General features: G+C 72.6%; 2 protein-coding genes and 1 non-coding gene across 3 annotated transcripts; all 3 read left to right on the top strand.

Moving 5' to 3' along the window:
- The first annotated feature begins 184 nt into the window (after positions 1-184).
- Positions 185-3,320, top strand: ATP5F1B (ATP synthase F1 subunit beta). Its single transcript, XM_086628539.1, has 10 exons — positions 185-326; positions 520-702; positions 1,029-1,203; positions 1,402-1,523; positions 1,795-1,979; positions 2,071-2,229; positions 2,334-2,456; positions 2,537-2,749; positions 2,835-3,036; positions 3,144-3,320. Exons 1-10 carry the CDS (start codon positions 185-187, stop codon positions 3,239-3,241), a joined length of 1,602 nt encoding a protein of 533 aa, XP_086484665.1. The 3' UTR covers positions 3,242-3,320.
- On the top strand, positions 1,649-1,722 carry LOC147526563 (small nucleolar RNA SNORD59). Its single transcript, XR_015222924.1, has one exon. It is a non-coding gene; the product is annotated as a small nucleolar RNA SNORD59 (small nucleolar RNA).
- A 1,616-nt stretch (positions 3,321-4,936) lies between the features above and the next one.
- Positions 4,937-17,771, top strand: BAZ2A (bromodomain adjacent to zinc finger domain 2A). The gene is given in 30 exon segments (XM_086628465.1): positions 4,937-4,963; positions 7,929-8,066; positions 8,584-9,153; positions 9,536-9,658; positions 9,929-10,123; positions 10,535-10,747; positions 10,823-10,883; positions 10,960-11,068; positions 11,234-11,335; positions 11,414-11,624; positions 11,720-11,830; positions 11,869-11,969; positions 12,052-12,243; positions 12,343-12,597; positions 12,949-13,163; positions 13,304-13,378; positions 13,637-13,799; positions 13,908-13,967; positions 14,043-14,178; positions 14,269-14,437; positions 14,439-14,844; positions 15,155-15,380; positions 15,473-15,628; positions 15,704-15,867; positions 15,939-16,222; positions 16,300-16,432; positions 16,534-16,680; positions 16,763-16,989; positions 17,073-17,216; positions 17,603-17,771. Coding segments are annotated over 29 exon segments (5,253 nt in total). The 5' UTR covers positions 4,937-4,963; positions 7,929-7,930.
- Positions 17,772-18,566: the final 795 nt, after the last annotated feature.

The raw sequence follows: 18,566 nt of genomic DNA, 5'->3' as shown, positions 1-18,566 counted from the left end.
ATCGCGAGGAAGCGGGGGGGATCGAGCGCCCAGGCGAGTCCGGCCAATGGGAGGGCGGACGCGCGCGGTGCGGCTGGGCGCCGCGGCCAATGGGCGAGCGCGGCGGCCGGTGACGTGCAGCGCGGTCCCGCCCCGCGGGGGCCGTGCGAGGCGGGCGGGGCGCGGGGGCTCAGTCGGCGCCGCCATGTTGGGGCTCGCGGGTCGCTGCTCGGCCGCCGCCGCCGCCGCCGTCCGGCCGCTGCTGCGCCGCGGGGCCGGGCCGGGCCGCGAGCTCCTACCGCTGCTGCTCAGCCGCGGGGCCGGCCCAGCCGCCGCCGCCGGCGCGCGTGAGTGCGGGGCGGCCGCGGGGTCACCTTGGGGCCTGCACGGCGGCCCCGGGCCGGACGGGACGGGCTGAGGGGGCGGGCCGGGGCGCGGCGGGGCAGCCCGGGGGTGCCGGCTGCTCCGGGCAGGGGTGCGGGGGGCCCCGGGGATGCCCCGTCCGCGGCCGACCTTGATCCGTCCCTTTCCCCCCCGCAGGACGGGACTATGCGGCGCAGCCGGCCCCCGCCGCCAAGGCGGGCTCGACCACCGGCCGCATCGTGGCCGTCATCGGCGCCGTGGTGGACGTGCAGTTCGACGAGGGGCTGCCGCCCATCCTGAACGCGCTGGAGGTGCAGGGCCGGGAGAGTCGCCTGGTGCTGGAAGTGGCTCAGCACCTGGGTGAGCCCTGCCGCAGGGGCCGGGGGGGGGGGGGCGGGTCCTCCCGCCGTGGCGCGGCGCGGGGGCTCGGTTCTCCTGAGCGTGATGGAGCCGCGGGGTTCGACCCGAGCGGAGGAAAATGGCTGCAGAGGGCTCTGCCCGCAGGGCTGCGGTTTGAGCGCGGCCTGGCCTCTGCTTTTCTCCGTGAGGTTTTGTTCCCGGCTCCTGCTGCTCTTCTCGGCTTCCTCCTGGCTGACGGCTCCCGTGGCAGGGCCCGGGAGGCCACCAGCAGCTGTCCCCGGGGTCAGCTCGGGGTGCTGCCGTGACACTGTCCTTGGCCTCGGCAGGGGAGAACACCGTGCGCACGATCGCCATGGACGGAACAGAAGGGCTGGTGCGAGGGCAGAAGGTGCTGGACTCCGGTGCGCCCATCCGCATCCCCGTGGGCCCCGAGACCCTGGGCAGGATCATGAACGTCATCGGGGAACCCATTGACGAGAGGGGCCCCATCACGACAAAACAGTGAGTGAGACCCGGGGCGGGGAGACGAGCGTCCAGCGGGGTCTGGAGCAGCAGACGTTGTCAGGAACGCGGCACGTATCTGCTGCCGCGGCGTTCTCCTGGCTCGTGAGCAGGGACTGCGCTTTGCAGTCTCCTGCCGGCCCCTGGCCAAGGGCCTTTGTTCGGCCGCTCAGCCCCTCTCGCCACCTCCCGCTGCAGGTTTGCTGCTATCCATGCCGAAGCCCCCGAGTTCGTGGAGATGAGCGTTGAGCAGGAGATCCTGGTGACAGGGATCAAAGTGGTGGACCTGCTGGCTCCCTATGCCAAGGGTGGCAAGATCGGTACGTTGCCCCGGGGGAGCGAGGGTGTCTGGGGAGGGGGGCATCCTGCCAGATGTGCAGAGCAGTTCCTGGGGGCTCCCACTGTGCCCTGCCAAGGCTCCAGACCCATCCTGCTGCAGTGGTTTCCTTCACTGATGAGTAACCATTTGACTTTCGTTCTTCTGAGCTTGCTGAAGCAACGCTTATTGATCTGAGGAGGAAAAGGGTGAAGGGAGACACTGCGGTTGGCCAGATCGGCCTAGGGTTGAGCGGCATTCCCGTTCCCTCCCAGGATTGTTTGGAGGTGCCGGCGTTGGCAAGACAGTGCTGATCATGGAGCTGATCAACAACGTGGCGAAAGCCCACGGCGGTTACTCGGTGTTTGCTGGTGTGGGGGAGCGAACCCGCGAGGGCAACGACTTGTACCATGAGATGATCGAGTCTGGAGTCATCAACCTGAAAGACGCCACTTCCAAGGTGTGCTGGGTCTCCTGGGGGGGGCCGGGGCGGCTCCCGGGGGCGCAGGCGGCATAATGGCAGCGTGCCGACACCGGGGTCCTGCCCGCAGGTCGCGCTGGTCTATGGGCAGATGAATGAGCCCCCAGGCGCCCGTGCCAGAGTGGCTCTGACGGGGTTGACAGTGGCCGAATACTTCAGGGACCAGGAGGGTCAGGACGTGCTGCTCTTCATCGACAACATCTTCCGCTTCACCCAGGCTGGCTCCGAGGTCTGTGCTCGGCGCAGGGTCGCGGTGTGCCGGCTCTGGCGCTGAGCGTGGCGAGACGCCCGGCCCCCGCATCGCACAGCCTCTCACGGGCTCTTCTCTCCCAGGTGTCAGCCCTGCTGGGGAGAATCCCCTCTGCTGTGGGCTACCAGCCCACGCTGGCCACCGACATGGGCACCATGCAGGAGAGGATCACCACCACGCGCAAGGGCTCCATCACTTCGGTGCAGGTGAGGGCAGGCCCGGCCCTGCCACGCCGGGGAAGCCGCGGTGCCTGCCTCATGCCCACCATCCCCTCCCACCTCCCCAGGCCATCTACGTGCCGGCCGACGACTTGACTGACCCTGCCCCTGCCACCACCTTCGCCCACTTGGATGCCACGACGGTGCTGTCCCGCGCCATCGCCGAGCTGGGCATCTACCCAGCCGTGGACCCGCTGGACTCCACCTCCCGCATCATGGACCCCAACATTGTGGGCCCCGAGCACTACGATGTGGCCCGGGGGGTGCAGAAGATCCTGCAGGTGAGGGGGCCGGGGCAGCCCCTGGCGGGGCGCTGGCGGTGGAGCGCGATGCCCGGCACTGGCCGCTCACCCCGTCTCTCCCCAGGACTACAAGTCCCTCCAGGACATCATCGCCATCCTGGGCATGGACGAGCTCTCCGAGGAGGACAAGCTGACAGTGGCCCGGGCTCGCAAGATCCAGCGCTTCTTGTCGCAGCCTTTCCAGGTGGCTGAGGTCTTCACTGGCCACATGGGCAAGCTCGTGCCGCTGAAGGAGACCATCAAGGGCTTCAAGCAGATCCTGGCAGGTGAGGCAGTCGCTGGGGGAACCGCAGGCTGGGCACGGGGGAGCCGGGGGTCCGGGGGGTCCTGGGCTGGCCCCGGCTCCCCCCACTGAGGCAGCGTCTCTCCCCAGGTGAATACGACCACCTCCCGGAGCAGGCCTTCTACATGGTGGGGCCCATCGAGGAGGCGGTGGCCAAGGCCGAGAAGCTGGCGGAAGAGCACGCCTGAGGAGGGGGCACCACTCCCCCCCTGCTGCCAGACCCCCCCCCCGTATTTAACGTTTCCAATAAAACATCAGTGAAAACAGCCTGGGGCCCCGTGTGCTGCGTGCGGCTCCTGCTGCCCAGGGGTGGGGGGGCCCTGTGAGCCCCCCACCTGCGGGAGGGGGAGGCCAGGCTGCCTGGGGGCTCTCCACGGCCCCCCCTGCGGTGCCCCCTCCGCTGTGGGCTGGGGGGGGGCAGCAGGAACCGTGCGGTGTTGCAGGGACCCTGGGGGGGCCCGGGAGTGCAGGAGCGAACCCCTGGTGTGGGGGGGGGGGGGCGGGCAGGTGTCGGTCCTGTTGTCTGTCCCCGTGCCCTGTCCGTGTGTCGGTCCTTTCTGCTGCCCCGCTGCCCCCCCGCCCCCCCCCTTTGGGCTCCACCATTTCGCAGCACAAAGAGCCGCCGCGGCCCCACCAGCTGCCGCTTTGTCCGCGGGGTCCCGGGGGAACGCGCCGGCCGGGCCCGCCCCGGGGGCACCGAGACCCCCCCCGACCCGTGGGGCCGGGCCGAGCCCCCCCACCGGGGGTACCCGACGGAGCGGGAGCGGAGGGGGTCCCCGCAAGGGCTACAGCCGGGGGGGGCCCGGCGCGGCCCCGTTGCAGGGCTGCCCCCAGCCGCCCCCCCCCCCGGCGCGAAGGGTCGTGGTCCCTTTAAATGGCGGCGCGTCCTGCGCGGGGAGGGGGCGGTGGCGGCCGCTGACATCACGCGGGGCCGGGAGCACCTGCGCCGCCGCCCGGCTCCGGCTCCGCCACCGGCACCGCACCGGGCGGGCACCGGGCCGGCACCGCCGCCCCCAGGTAGGCAGCGCGCGGGACGGGCCCCGGAGACAGGGACCCCCCCCCCCCCCTCGGGACCCCAGCGGGGCCCGGCCGGCTGCGCCGGGACCCCCGGCTCTGTACCGGGACCCCCTATCGGGCAGGGACCCCCCGGGCCGGGCCCCGCTGCCCCGCACCGGGCACGGATTGCCCCCTCTCCCCCGGGGCCGCTCCGGGACGGAGCCTCCCGCGCCGGGACCCCCCGCTCCCCCCGCCGCCGCGTTCCCAGAGGCGCCCCCGGCCCCTGCGCAGCGCGGCCCAGCCGGTGCCGCGTGACGTCACCGGAGATCCCGGGGGCCGGGGGGAGCCGCGGGGCCGGGGGGGGCCGCGCCGGGGTCCCCGCGGCCGCGCCGAGCTGCGGAGCGTCACGGTCCGGCGGGGGCCCGGCCCCGACCCGCGGGCCGCCCCGTCCGCCCCTGCCCCGCGCGGCGCCGCCGTTCCCCGGGGCCGGGGGGGGGGCGCGAACGGGGAAGCGGGGGGGGGGGGCGGGCGGGCCCGGGGGAAGCGGGGGGGACCCGGGGCGGGGGGGGCCCCGCGTGGGGATTCCCCCCGCCCTGACCCCGCCGGGGGCGGGGATCCCCTCCCACGTGGGCGCGCGGCCCGCCCCCGGTGACGCGCGGCGCCGCTCCCGGTGACGCCATCGCGGCGGCGGTGACGTGCGCGCGGGGGGGCGGGGCTGGGACCGCCCGGCGGCGCGAGGCGCTTCCTGCCCTGCGCCGCTGGTTCGGCTCCGCTCGGCGGCCCCGGTGCGCTGCGGCCCGGCCCGGCCCGGCCCGGTCCGCGCGGAGGGGCCGCGCCATGCGGAGCCGCGTCCCGCCCCGCGCCGCCTGAGCCGGGCCCGGGGCGCCCGCCGGGCCCGCGCCGCCGCCTGCCAGGTGCGGGGTCGGGGAGGGGGCCGGGGGAAAACGGTCTGCGGCGGCCGTTAACGGCTGGGGGGGGGTGGCGGCCGTTGGGGCCCGGCGCGGAGGGCTGGGGGCGGCACCGGCGGCACCAGCCGCCCTTTCCCGATCTCGGTGAGACCCCCCCCCCTTCCCCTGCATCCCGGTGACCGGCGAGATCCCCCCCACCCCCTCACCGGCCACCGGCGAGCCTCTCCCGGCGGAGGCGGCTGGGCCCGACCTGGTCCCGGGAGCCCCGGCCCGAAATCGCGGGGAGCCCGGGCCCCCTTCCTCGGCGGCCGGTGCGGTTCCCCCCGCTTTCGCGTCCCGGACGGCGGAGGGACACCCCCCAACATAGCCCGCACCGTCTGTGTGCGTCCGTTTTCCCCCCCCCCCCCGTTCGATTTCTCCGGCCCGGGACGCCCCTGCGGCGGCGGGTGGGGGCGGGGCGCTGCCCCCCTTCCCCGTGAAACTCGGTGGGGGGAGGGGGGGTTGCGTGGAGGGGGAGGGGGTGTCCTTGCCGCAGGGACCGGGGGGGTCTCCGCCGGGTGCGGCGCCGCAGGCGGGGGGGGGGGGGGCCGGTCTCGGGGCCGCGTCCCTCCGTGTCCGTGTCCTCCCCCCCCCGCAGGAAGTGGCCGGGAAATGGCAGCCGGTTGTTGCGTCTCGTTGTTTTTGAAACGTCCTTTTTAATCAGGTCGCGTCTCGCTCCCGGGATCTCCCGGTGCTGCCGGGCCGGGGGGGGCCCGAGCTCCCTGCCAGGGGAGCGGCACCGACGGCGCCCCCGGCCCGGAGCTCTGCGCCCCCCAGCCCCAGGGGACGGTCCCCGCCTGGCCCCGGGAGCGCGGTGAGCCCGGGCCGGGTGCCGGTGGGCGCTGCCCGCTCCGGTGGGAGCCGGGGAGCGGCCCCCGCGCACCCTCCGCGCCGCTGCCGGTGAGACCCCGGCGGTGCCGCCGGGCCCGGGGCTCCCGTCCCGCCGCTGGTGCATCCTCGCCCGCTCCCGGCCGGCTCCGGTTACGCTCCGGTTACGTGCCGTGGCCCAGTTTGCGGCTCCGTGCCCGGTCACGTGCTGCCCGGCGGGGGGAGCCCCGGCGGCCTCTGCCCGCACCGCGCCCGGCGCTGGCCGCGCTCCCGGGATGCCGAGGGCGGCTCCAGCACCGCGAGGCCCCGTCTGTCCCCGGTGCCGCAGCCCGGCCCGGTGGGCGACCCGCTGCCACCCACCGTGTGCCCCCTCTGCCCTCGCCCCAGTTCATTCCCACTTTCCCAGCTTTTAGTTTCCCCTCGCCTCCGCTCCGGCCTCCTCCTCGCTCCGGGCGTGAGCCCCGTCCATCCCGGTCCGCGGCGCTGACCTGCGGCCGCCACCTGTCCGGTTCCGGCACGTCCCTGTGCCGCCTCCTCTGACCTCCAAAAGCTGGCAGCGGCGTTCCCGGCCGACGCATCGCACGCCGGGTGGCACCGGAAAGGCTTTTTCTTTTTTCAGCCACCCTCCAGGAATTCCCGGCTGTGATCGGGGCGGGGGCTGCGCTGCACCAGTCTCCCCCCATCCCACCCCCCCCGGTCATGGGCAGAGGGTGGGGGTGGCCGTGGGGCCACCCCGGGACGTCCAGGAGCGACACGCGGGTGGCAGCTGTGTCACCGCCCATACGGGTTTCTCTGGTGGATGAATCACGGGTGTCCCCGGCCGGGAGAAGGCTCGGTGGCCCCGGTCCCTGCCGGGACGTCGGCCGACGCGGGCAGGGCATGATGAAATCCCCGCCTGGGTTTCGACACGGGCCATGCCACGAGCTGGTGCTGAAGCGCCGCATCTGCCGAGTACGCGGCAGTATCGGCCCTTCCAGAGAGGTCGGTGGAGCCGGTGCCACCTCAGCCGACGGCAGGTTTGGCACACACGGCAGGGTGGGGAGACACCAGCCACGGCAGCCCCACGGGGTGTCCCTGCGGGCCCCTGCCAGCACCAGGGTTCCCATCTGGGATGGGCTCATGGGGCCTCGGCTCCTCCGCGCCATCTGCTCTCTGGCCTCACGTGCCGGGACCCCCTTGGGCAGCTGCCGGCCGTGCCGGTGGCACAGCAGGGTCCCGGCCTGCGGCCAACCCCACCGGCAGCCCTCCTCGTGGTGCTCTAGTTTGGAGGGAGCGTTTCTCCTCCCGGGTGGTGAAGGTCACCAGCGGCTCCTGCCCATCCCTGGGCCGTGACACGAGGCCGGCCCGGATCCTGCCTCGGGTGTCCCTGGAGCTGCACCCGGGGCAAACGGGGCTCAGGTCCCTGTGGCTGCGGCGGGAGCACCGGCTGTCACTGCAGAGACATTTCTGTGCCGGGAGCGCAGCGTTCCCCAGGGAGCGCCGGGCTGTGCCGGGGCCCCGCGGGGTCACGGAGCTGCTGGGGGGGGCCGGTGCTTCGCTGGGAAATGGCCCCCGTGGCTGCGCCAGCTGGAGCCTGCCGGAGCTCCCGCGGTCTCGCCCCGTGCCGAGGCCTTGGGATGGCGGCGCCGGGGAGCCGAGCGCTTGAGTTTAATGCGGGAAGAAGCACGGGCGGGTGGCAAGCGGGATTTCTCGGTGATGGCCGTCCCCGGGGACGCCGGAGCCCGGTGATGAGCTGTGCTCGTGCAGGTGGTGGCTCATCCCACTGGCGCTGCCGGGCCCGGGCTGGCTCGTGGCAGAGGCAGCGTCATCTCCGCTGTGCTGGGGGCCCAGCGAGGGGCACCGCGGTCCCGGGGGGCTTCCACCGTCGCTCCTCACCCTTCCCAGCACCCCCATGTTTCCGTTGAGCGCCGGGCTGGGAGCTCGCCCTGCGCTGGGCCGGGCACCCGGCGCTTCCCCAGGCTCCCTGGGAGCAGCTCTGCCCTGGCGCGGCAGCAGAGGGTCCCCACCTTCGCCGCGGGTCCTTTGGCAGGGCCGGGCACTTGCTGCGCTGGCAGCCCCGGTGCCCGCCGGTGGTTGACCCTGCTGCCTGTTCTTCCCCCTGCAGAAATGGAAACAAACAATCACTTTAACTTCACTGGCCTTTCCTCCGCACCCGCTGCCTCAGGACCGAAACCCACGCCTGCCTCAGGGGACAGCCCCTTCGCCCACGGCGCCCCGCTCGGCTTCCCCGCGCCAGGGAAAAGTAAGTGCCCCCGCGGGGCCGGCGCAGACCAGCCCGGGGTCTGAGGGGCCGTGGCAGGCGGCAGCTCCCTGCACACGGGGCTGGGGGTCTGTCGTGTGCCCACGGGCACCTTGGCCTGGAAAAGCGGCGGTGCCGGAACGGGGTCTCTGCGTGGATTTGGCCGGTCAGCTGATGCAGCGCAGCCCTGCCAAGCGCTCGGCTAATCCCCGGCGTCCTGCGGCTCTCAGCCCGACGCCGGCGAAGCCCCGTGGTGGGGCCGGTCTCACCGAGTGGGGAGCTGCGCCGGGGGGTCTTGGGGGGAACGACTGCCCAGCTCTGTCCAGGCACAGGCAGCAGTCGTGCCGGGGTGGATGGGGCCACCGGCGGGGCACGGGGCTCGACGGCTGCCGGGGTGGGTCGTCCATCTGTCCCCTCCTGCGCCGCTGGCGGGACCGGGCTGGCTCTGCACGAGGGATGGTGTCGAGAAACGCCCGCGCGGCGCCGCTGACCCAGCTGTGTCTCCTCTGGCTCCTTCCAGGTCTGAACGGGGGCATGAATGTCAATGGCTTCTCTACTGTATCTCACCCCAGTACTTCAGGGACCTTCACCCCCGGCTCGCCGCGCGCCGGCACGCCGCCCCTCCGCACCTACGACTGCCTCTGGGACTACGCGCCGTACCCGCCCGCCGGCGGCCTCAAGGACGGCGGCCCCCCCGCCCCCTCGCTCTCCGGCCTCGGACAGTTCCCGCTTAACGGCGTCGCCGGGGGGTCCCGGCCGGTGTCCCCGGGGCACGGCACCAACCTGCGAGGGGCCGGGCAGGAGTTCTGGGGCAATGGCAGCGCCGGCCCCGTGGGGCTGAACTTCGACTCGCAGGAGCTGTACGACTCCTTCCACGACCAGAGCTTCGAGCTGATGCAGAACGGGCCGGCCGGCTTCTACGCGGCCACCCAGCCCTCCCCCATGCTGGGCTCCAGCACCGAGCCCTTCTCGCTGCCGCCGGACGCCGGCGAGGGAGATGGCGACGCTGCAGCCAAAGAGATCCCCCCTGCCATCGCGGAGAACGGGGGCGGGCTGGTGGGCAGCATGGAGCTGGAGGAGGCACAGCCAGGTAGGAGCCCGGTGCCGCAGCCCTGACAGGCGGGTTCTGGATCCCGCACCGGGACGGTGGAGTTGGGCATCGCGTTCCCCAGAGAGGCCCCTCCAGCCCACCCGCCCCGTGTCCCAGCCGGGGTTTGCCCCGTCGCTGCTCGGAGTTGGCGTTGGGATCCCGTTAGGCTGGACGGGCACAGCCCGCGGTGTCGCCGCTGGCAGAGCGCCGTGAGCCGCGGGGGGGACCCCAGTGTTGGGGGGACCCAGCACCAACCGCCCTGGTGCGGGAACCGTGGCGGCTGTGCCAGGGATGCCCTGGGCAGGGGTGCCCGGGCCCCGGGCGCTGCCGCCGTGCCGCGCCGCCGCCTCAGGGCCCCTTCTCGGTCCGTTGTCCCCTTCAGAGCTGAAGATCTGCGGCTACAACGGGGCCGCCCCCGGCGCGGCGCCGCTGGGGGACACGTCGCCCATCGCGCCGCGGCTGGAGGACACGGACCCGCTGGAGCCCTTCGGGGCGCTGGCCGGAGGTGCGGGGCGGGCGGGGCGGGCGGGACGGGGCGGGCGGCGCTCCTGAACTTCCGCGCCGGGAACGTCCCCGCCGCCGCCGCCGCCACGGCCATTTTGGGCTCCGGTTCCCGGCGGGGGGCGTGGCCGGGGCGCGGGGGGCGTGGCCGGGGGCGCCGGAGCCCCTTAACCCCTCTCCTGCCGGAGCCTTTTCAGCCGGGGGGGCCCAGGCGCCCCTCGGGAGTGGAGATGTGGCTCCGCGCGCTCACGTCCCGCTGCTCCCCCCCCGCCAGACCCCGGCACCGGCGACCTCTACGCCATGGACGACTCGCGGCTGGTGAGCGACAAGTCCCCCCTGGAGGAGCCCCCCGACCTGCCCGGCCTGCGCTGCGCCAGCCCCCCGCTCCGCGCCGATGGCCCCTTCGGGCTGCTGCCCGCCAGCCCCCCGCCCGCCCCGCTGCTCGCCGGCTCGCCGCCTGCCCTGCACGGTACGTGCCACACCAGGTTGGGCCAGTGCCCCACGGCCGGCCACTCACCCCCTCACGCCAGCTGGCCCCCGCGGTGGCCGCCCCGCCGGCCTCCTGTCTCCAAAGCTGCTGCGGGACCTTTGTGTCCGGGCACAGCGGGGACCCGGTGTGTGCCAGTGCCTGCACCGGGGAGCCACGGCTGGTGGTGGCCAGGAGCCCCTGGGAGAACGGTGCCCGCTGCGGGCACCTGGCCCTGGCTGGGTGCAAGCCCCAGCGGGGGGATCTCCTCCGCGCTGCAGATGCCCCTGGCCAGCGTGGGGAGGGGATGCGCAGCCATGTGCCCCCTCAGACGGGCAGGGGCTGTCTGGTGTCATGAGTGGAGCAGGAGGGCGACCGCGCTCAGAGCTGATGCCCCTGACCTTGGCTCTGCAGACGGTAGCATTGACCTGAACAGCAGTGGCCACGTGGGGCCAGAGGAGTCAGGGTCCCTGGAGCTCGACCCCCCGCTGGAGCCGGAGTCCCCAGTCCCATCCGCAGAGGAAGAAGAGGAGGAGGAGGAAGAGGCTGCTGACAGCTGTCCGGAGACTTCGGCCGCGCCAGAAGGAGAGAGCGAGGAGGCCGCCCCGCTGAGCGCCTCGGCAGCAGGTGGGGCCGGGAGCCCCTGCGGGTGCCCCCTTCCGCCCGCGCGCCCGAGCCCAGCGTCCCGTCCCCTCTCCGCAGGTGATGTCCCACGCCGGCGCATCGCCACCCCGGAGGAGGTGCGCTTTCCCCTGCAGCACGGGTACGTGGCCTGTCCCCCTCCCTCTGTCCCACCCCGCGGCCACCCCTGGCACCGCGCTGAGGCTCCATGTGCCCAGGTGGAGACGGGAGGTGCGGATCAAGAAGGGGAACCACCGCTGGCAGGGTGAGACCTGGTACTACGGGCCCTGCGGGAAGAGGATGAAGCAGTTCCCGGAGGTGATCAAGGTACAGACCCCCGGGAGAGCGGGGTGGGGGACGACCCGGGGTCCTGGTCCGCTACAGGCTCCCCTCGCTCTGCCAGAGCCCCCGATGGCAGCCAAGAGCTGCGAGACTCAGAGTGCTGAGCCCTCCTCACGGCCTTCCTCCCCCTCTTCCTCGTCCTCCCCCCAGTACCTGAGCAGGAACGTGGTGCAGGACGTCCGGCGCGAGCACTTCAGCTTCAGCCCCCGCATGCCGGTGGGAGACTTCTACGAGGAGCGAGACACGCCGGAGGTGGGTCTGGGGGCAGCTGAGCTGCCCCGTCCCCCCCCGACACTGCGCTGCCGGAGGTGACCCGGATCTGTGCCGCAGGGTCCGCAGTGGGTGAAGCTGAGCCCCGAGGAGATCCCGTCGCGCATCCAGGCCATCACGGGCAAGCGCGGGCGGCCCCGCAACGCCGAGAAAGCCAAGGCCAAGGAGCCGCCGGCCGCCAAGCGCGGCCGGGGTCGGCCTCCCAAGGTCAAGATGGTCGACTTGCTGAGCAAGACGGATGCGCGGCTGCTGAAGCGGCTGGAAGCCCAAGGTGAGCCCTGCCCCGGTCCCACCGGCTCGGGCGGCCCGGCTCTAGTGGGACCCCAACGGCCGACCCATCGCCCCCCTCCCTGTCTGCTCTCGCAGAGGTGCTGAGCGACGAGGACAAACTGAAAATGAGCAAAATCAAGAAGAAAATGAGGCGGAAGGTACGAACGGCTGCGCGGGGCGCAAGGCGGCTCTGGGGGGCCTGTCTGGGTCCGGGTCTGGGGCGGAGGCTTCCCTGGTGCGGGAAGGCCACCGGGTTCCCGAGCTGTCCGGTCCCTCCCAGGCCAGGAACAAGCAGAAGCAGGAGGCCAAAGCCCCCAGAGCGAAGGAGGCCAAGAAGAAGTCCAAGGTGAGTCCACCAGGTACGAGGGGGCTGGGAAGGGGGCGGCAGATGGAGCCCCTCTCCCCGCGCATCCCGGCTGTGTCCTCAGGCCAAGGAGAAGAAAGGCAAACCGGAGAAGGGCAAGGAGAAAGCGCGGCCCAAGGAGAAGAAGGGCAAAGGGGTGCGGAAGGCGGACAAGGGGCTGCTGGCCCAGCGGCGCCTGGAGGAGCGGCAGCGGCAGCAGCTCATCCTGGAGGAGATGAAGAAGCCCACGGAGGACATGTGCCTGGGGGACCACCAGGTGGGTTGTGGCACGGAGGGCTGGGCTGGGCACGGCTGGTGAGCCAGCAGCCTGCCTGGTGCCTCGCCGGCCCTGACCACCCTCTCTCGCTCCCTGCAGCCCCTGCCGACCTTCTCCCGCATCCCGGGCCTCGTCCTACCCAGCCATGCCTTTTCCAACTGCCTGACGGTCGTGGAGTTCCTCCAGAGCTACGGCAAGGTCCTGGGCTTCGACCCGGCCAAGGACGTGCCCAGCCTGTGCGCGCTGCAGGAGGGGCTGCTGGGGGTGGGCGACAGCGCGGGCGAGGTGCAGGACCTGCTGGTGCGGCTGCTGCAGGCTGCACTCTACGACCCCGGGCTGCCGCCCTACTGCCAGGTGAGCTGCCCCCTGTCCCTTCCCGGCCGGCTCGGGGGTGCCGGTGCCCGGCCGCCCCGGCTGCTGCGGGCTGGGGATGGGGGAGCCCACATTTCGGGGTGCTGCTCTTGCTGCAGCCCTCCTGCACCCTCTCCCAGCCCTGGCAGCCCTCGGGGTCCGTCCCGCAGCGGGCAGGTGGCGCTGCCCAGCCTTGCCCAGCTCCCCGGGACACCCCTGGGCTCGTCTGCTCGCGTTCGGGTTCCTGGCCCTGGTTTTCCCATCCGCGGGGCGCCGGCGTCCTCCCCGTCTTGTTTTTTCCTTCCCCTCCCGGGGCAGGGGGCATCTCCCCAACCTCTGCTCTGGTCTGCTCAGTCCCTGAAGATCCTGGGGGAAAAGGTGTCGGAGATCAGCCTGAACCGCGACACCGTCTCCGAGATCCTGCGCTGCTTCCTGACGGCGTACGGGGCGGGCGAGGACCTGTGCGACGCGCTGCGGACCAAACCCTTCCAGGCGCTGCCCCCGGAGAAGAAGGCGGCCATCCTGGCGTTCCTGGTGAACGAGCTGAACAGCAGCGCGCTCATCATCAGGTGCGCGTGGGCGGGGGGGGCAAGCGCGTCCTCCGGACCCAGCCCCAACTGCCCGCGGGCAGCGCGGGCACGGCTGCCCCTCTCCTTTCGGGGAGAGCTGCCCGGAGCCGCCTGCTGCAGCCACCCCCATCTCCTTGCAGCGAGATCGACAAGACCCTGGAGAACATGTCCAACTACAGGAAGAACAAGTGGATCATCGAGGGCCGGCTGCGCAGGTGGGTGGTGGTGGGGGCGCTGCCCGCGGCTCCCGCTGTCCGCACCCCCTCGGCGGGCAGTGCCACGGAGCTGCCAGCTGGGAGGGAGCTGCCCCACTGGGCACAACTGGGTCCCGCTGGTGGCCTCCGTGTCTTCCCCTCCGCGCGCCGGCGCTGGGGGATCTCGGGGTGACTTTTCTGGTGCCTCGGCCGGGGAGCGGGGTGCACGTGGGGGCGGCAGTGGGGCTGGCAGCAGACGCCTCTGCTGCGTCTCGGCAGGCTGAAGGTGGCCCTGGCCAAGAAGACGGGCCGTCCCGAGGCGGAGATCACCGGCCTGGAGGACGGACGGCGCCGGCGCAGCTCCCGCCTGACCGAGGAGACGGGCCTGGAGATGGAGGAAGAGGAGGAGAGCCGCAGACGGAAATCCCGCAGGGAGGATGAGGTGGGGTGGCTGGCGGGGTCCGCCACTCATGGGGGGCAGAGGTGGGGATGCCGGCCTTGGGGGTCTCTTCCCCACCCACTTCCCTGACGGGTCCCATCCCTCCCCCAGGCCGACACGTCTGCGTCCAGCATCCCGGAGCTGGAGAGGCAGATCGAGAAGCTGGCCAAGGTGAGCGGGCGCGCGGAGGGCTGGGGGCTCAGTGCCCGCGGTGGCACCCATCACCACCCCACGCTCTCCCCGCAGAGGCAGATGTTCTTCCGCAAGAAGCTGCTCCATTCCTCGCAGACGCTGCGAGCGGCTTCCCTGGGCCAGGACCGCTACCGGCGGCGATACTGGGTCCTGCCCCACCTGGGTGGCATCTTCGTGGAGGGTGCAGAGGGTGAGCTGGGAAGGGGCTTCTGGGGCGGGGGGGATCTCCTGGCCAGGAGGGGACCTTACATCTCACCTCCTCCTCCTCCCGCCCTGGCAGTGGCCGAGCCAGTGCCCCAGGAGCCCCCGGAGGAGAAGGTGTCCCCCCACGTTTGCCCGGTGAAGGAGGAGCCGGCGGACGTGCCCATTCCCAGCCGGACGAACTGCACGGCCTCGCGCTCCCGCGGCCGGCCCCGCAAGAGCAAAGAGGAGCTGTCGCAGCACTGCGGGCCCAGACCCCCCCCCCATCAACGGGGTCCTGGAGGAGCCGGTGTCCCTGGGGCAGAGCCAGCACGACCTCAGCCAGTCAGCGTTCCTCTCCTGGCTGAGCCAGACGCAGTCGTCCCTGCTCCGGGACTCGGTCCTCACCCCGGACAGCAGCCCTGGAAAGGGGGACACGGGGCTCCCACCGCTCGAGGCCCCGTCGGACCCTGCAGAGGAGGAAGAGGAGGAAGAAGAAGAGGAGAGTGCTCCAGAGACTGCAGAAAAGCGGGGGCCCTGGTTCAACCTGCTGCCCCGGACACCCTGCGATGGCCGAGCCCCCCTCGCTGCCTCCTCCCCTGTGCCCCCGCCGCAAGCTGCCGCGCAGCCCCGCAGCCAGCCCCGCGGCGAGCTGGCCAGGGGCTCGGCCCGGCAGGTACGTGCTTGGGCTCAGCCGGGGTGGCGGGGGGGGCTGTGCCCCACGTTGCCACCCCAGCTTCTGGGTACTGCGTTGAGGGGAGAACCCCTCTGGGGGGCTGCGGGGAGCAGGGCGGAACCCTCTGCCCGGGCACTGGGGGGGATTGGCACGCCGGGAGCCCGGTCCTGCTGTCCCCAACCCTCTGGGCTGAGCCCCTGAGAAGCGAAACAGCCACAGGGCTGGGGGGGGCCGCAGGGTCGGGGGCTGCAGGGCTGAGGAGCGGGTGCGGTGCGTGCCCGGCCCTTCCGACGCACTCTGTCCCCACCAGCTGAACGGCCTCCCCACGGACGACCCCATGGCTCCCCTGCTTGCTTCCACGCCGGTGCCCGCCGGCACCAGGGCCCACGGCGCATGCCCCAGGAGCCGGGGCAGCATGGAGAAGCTCCAGGACCTGCCGGGACAGCCCAAGCGCCGAGGGCGGCCGCCCACCAAATTCTTCAAGCAGATTGAACAGAAATACTTGACCCAGCTGACGGAGCAGCCCGTTCCCCCTGGTGAGAGCCTGGCACCCACGAGGCGAGTGGAGCCGGTGCCCCGGCGCGGTGCCGAGCGCTGCGGTGCTGAGCGCTGCGCTGCTGCCTTGCAGAGATGCAGAGCGGCTGGTGGTGGCTGCAGGACCCCGAGGAGCTGGAGGCGGTGGCTCGCGCCCTGCACCCGCGCGGCATCCGGGAGAAGGCGCTGCACAAGCACCTCACCAAGCACAAGGAGTTCCTGCGGGACGTCTGCCTGCGCGCCGCCACCGGTACGGGCTGCCCGCGCTGGCCGGGTGGGGGGCCGCTGCTTGCCCCCCGCGCTGAGCACCCCTCTGCACCCCCAGACCCCATCTTCCACCCGCGCCCCGAGGCGGCCGCCGCCGCCGTGTCTCAGAAAGCCCTGGCCCAGTGGTCGGTGATGGAGAGAGCCTACGAGACCGACCTCTCCGTCCTGCAGTGGGTGGAGGAGCTGGAGCAGCGCGTGCTGATGGCGGACCTGCAGATACGGGTAGGTGCCAGGCTGGGCGCCGCGGTGGCCTCGGCCGGATGCCCACCCTGAGCCCGTCTCTTCTCTCGCAGGGCTGGACGTGCCCCAGCCCCGACTCCACGCGGGACGACCTGCGGTACTGCGAGCACAAGGTGGAACCCCTGGAAGACATCACCGTGCGGAGCCGGCGGGACGGGCTGCCGCTGTGCCGGGAGCGAACCAACCCGCTGGACCTGGCGGTGCTGCGGCTGGCGGCGCTGGAGCAGAACGTGGAGCGACGCTACCTGAAGGAGCCGCTCTGGCCGCTGCACGAGGTGGTGGTGGAGAAGGTGGTGCTGAGCAGCCCCGAGGAGCTGAGCCTGGGCCCCACCGAGATGTGAGCCCCGCTCCCTCCCCCCGGCCGTGCCACTGGCACCTGAGCGGCTCCGGCTGAGCGCCATCTCCCCGCCGCAGAGCCTACGAGATCACGCCCCGGGTCCGGACGTGGCGGCAGACGCTGGAGCGGTGCCGCAGCGCGGCTCAGGTGTCCCTCTGCATCTACCAGCTGGAGAAGTCCATCGCCTGGGAGAAGTCGGTCAACAGAGTGGTGAGCGCCCGCGGCGCCGGACGGGAGGGCTGGGCTGGGCTGGGGCACCCCGGGGTGGCAGGGACCCCCGCGCCGGCGCGGCTGAGCCCCGCTCCCCGCAGACCTGCCTGGTGTGCCGGCGCGGGGACGACGACGAGCACCTGCTGTTGTGCGACGGCTGCGACCGCGGCTGCCACCTCTACTGCCACCGGCCCAAGATGACGGAGGTGCCCGAGGGCGACTGGTTCTGCTCCGTCTGTGTCTCTCGGGTAGGTGACGGGGCAGCCCCGCGCCCACCGGGGCCGGCAGTGACTCCGGGCTCCGGCGCTGACCCCCATCCCCTCCCCGCAGGCAGGAGAGTACCGGGACCCCATCTCGCCCCGACGAGGCAAGAAACGGAAACGGGGGCGTCTCTTTGCGGGGACCCTCGGGGAGGAGGAGGAGAGCCTGCGGCGCCGGCCGGCCTCGCGCCGCCGCGAGGGGCTGCCCGCGCCGCGCTACACGGGTGAGGGGCTCTCCCCCGCCAAGCGGAGGGGTGCGACGCTGCGGGGGCAGCCCAACGACCTGACCTTCTGCGAGTGAGTGGGGCACGGGGAGGGGGGGGGGGGGCCGGGGCCGCGTCCCTGGGGACCCCTCCTGACCCCCCCCACCTCCTCCCCAGGATCATCCTGATGGAGATGGAGTCGCACGAGGACGCGTGGCCCTTCCTGGAGCCCGTCAACCCCCGCCTGGTCCCCGGCTACCGCAAGATCATCAAGAACCCCATGGACTTCGGCACCATGCGCACGCGGCTGCTGCGGGGCGGGTGAGCAGGGGGCGCGGGTGGGGGTCCCGCGGGGTGGGCGGTGGGTCCCACAGGGTGGGTGAGCAGGTGGGGGTCCCATGGGGCAGATGAGCGAGTGGGGGGTCCCGTGGGGTGGGCGGTGGGTCCCGCAGGGTGGGTGAGCAGGTGGGGATGGGTGGGGGTCCCATGGGGCAGATGAGCGAGTGGGGGGTCCCGTGGGGTGGGTGTGAGTGGGTGGTACAGGTGGGATTCCCATGGGGTGGGTGAGCGAGTGGGGGGTCCCATGGGGTGGGTGAGCAGGTAGGGTTGGGTGGGGGGTTCCTGCGGGGCGGGTGGGGGGTCCCACCGAGTCCTTGACCGCCGCCACTCACACGGGGGGTCCCGCGGGGTCCCCGTCCCACCCGCAGGTACTCGAGCTCGGAGGAGTTTGCGGCCGACGCCATGCTGGTGTTCGACAACTGCCGGACCTTCAACGAGGACGACTCGGAGGTGGGGAAGGCCGGACACGCCATGCGCAAGTTCTTCGAGAGCCGGTGGGAGGAGTTTTATCAGGGAAAACACGCTACTAACCCGTGAGCGGGGGGGCCGGGGCCCCCCCACCCGGCCGGGGTCCCCCCCGCGCCCCCCAAGAACTGACTCCTCTGGAGCTGATCTCGCTGCCTGCTGATCCCGCGCGGGGGCCCCCCCTGGCCAGCGCGAACGGGCCCCCACCCCACGGCCCCTTCCCGCTGCCCGGACCCCCCCCCCCCCTCCCCTCCACACCTGCCCGGACCCCCCCAGCACCACAAACTCACAGACTGTGTAAGCCAAAAAGAAAAAAAAAAAGAGGTGTTTTTTTCTTTCTTTCTTTTAAATTTTATTTTTGAATTAAGAGCAGAAACAGCCCCCCTTGCCCCCCCCACACACACCCAACCCCCCCCCCCAACCGAGGGACGGACCCTCCCCGCTGGGAATATTTAATAATAGCAATAGTTCGTAGTGAATGTGTCCGAGCACTCCTGTGCAGCGTCTACATGCATTAACGGCCAGTAAAGTGGACTTAGCCCCCCCGCCCCCCCGCCCCGGCCGGGACCCCCCCGCCCGCGCAGACACTTTACAGGGAGGGGTCCCCGGAGCAGCCCCCGCTGCCCTCGGACCCCCTGCCCGCGGCCGGGGCCCCTCCCCACCTGGCTCCAGGGACCAAAGTGGGGGGGGCGGGGGGGCCCCGCAGCCCCTTTCCCTGCCTCCACGTCTCAGGAAGAGCCCGGCCCCCCCTCCCCGGCACGGGGACCCCCGGGGCTGGGCAAGGGTCCTGGCCGCCCCCTCGCCCCCGACTGGGATCCCTCAGGGACGCTACTGCAAGCCCCGGGCGGGGGGGGGGGGGCACACACC

The sequence above is a fragment of the Tauraco erythrolophus genome, chromosome 31 (genome assembly GCF_009769465.1).
Source record: "Tauraco erythrolophus isolate bTauEry1 chromosome 31, bTauEry1.pri, whole genome shotgun sequence".
Lineage (NCBI taxonomy): Eukaryota > Metazoa > Chordata > Aves > Musophagiformes > Musophagidae > Tauraco > Tauraco erythrolophus.
Note: the sequence above shows the minus strand (reverse complement) of the source record. Positions and strands in the feature narration are given on the sequence as shown.

Excerpts from the sequence above, each read along its gene's own strand:
- ATP5F1B (XM_086628539.1), top strand. The coding sequence starts at position 185 with ATGTTGGGGCTCGCGGGTCGCTGCTCGGCCGCCGCCGCCGCCGCCGTC. Across the intron at positions 2,230-2,333 it reads TCACCCAGGCTGGCTCCGAG|GTGTCAGCCCTGCTGGGGAG; the intron begins GTCTGTGCTCGG and ends CTTCTCTCCCAG. Across the intron at positions 3,037-3,143 it reads CTTCAAGCAGATCCTGGCAG|GTGAATACGACCACCTCCCG; the intron begins GTGAGGCAGTCG and ends GTCTCTCCCCAG.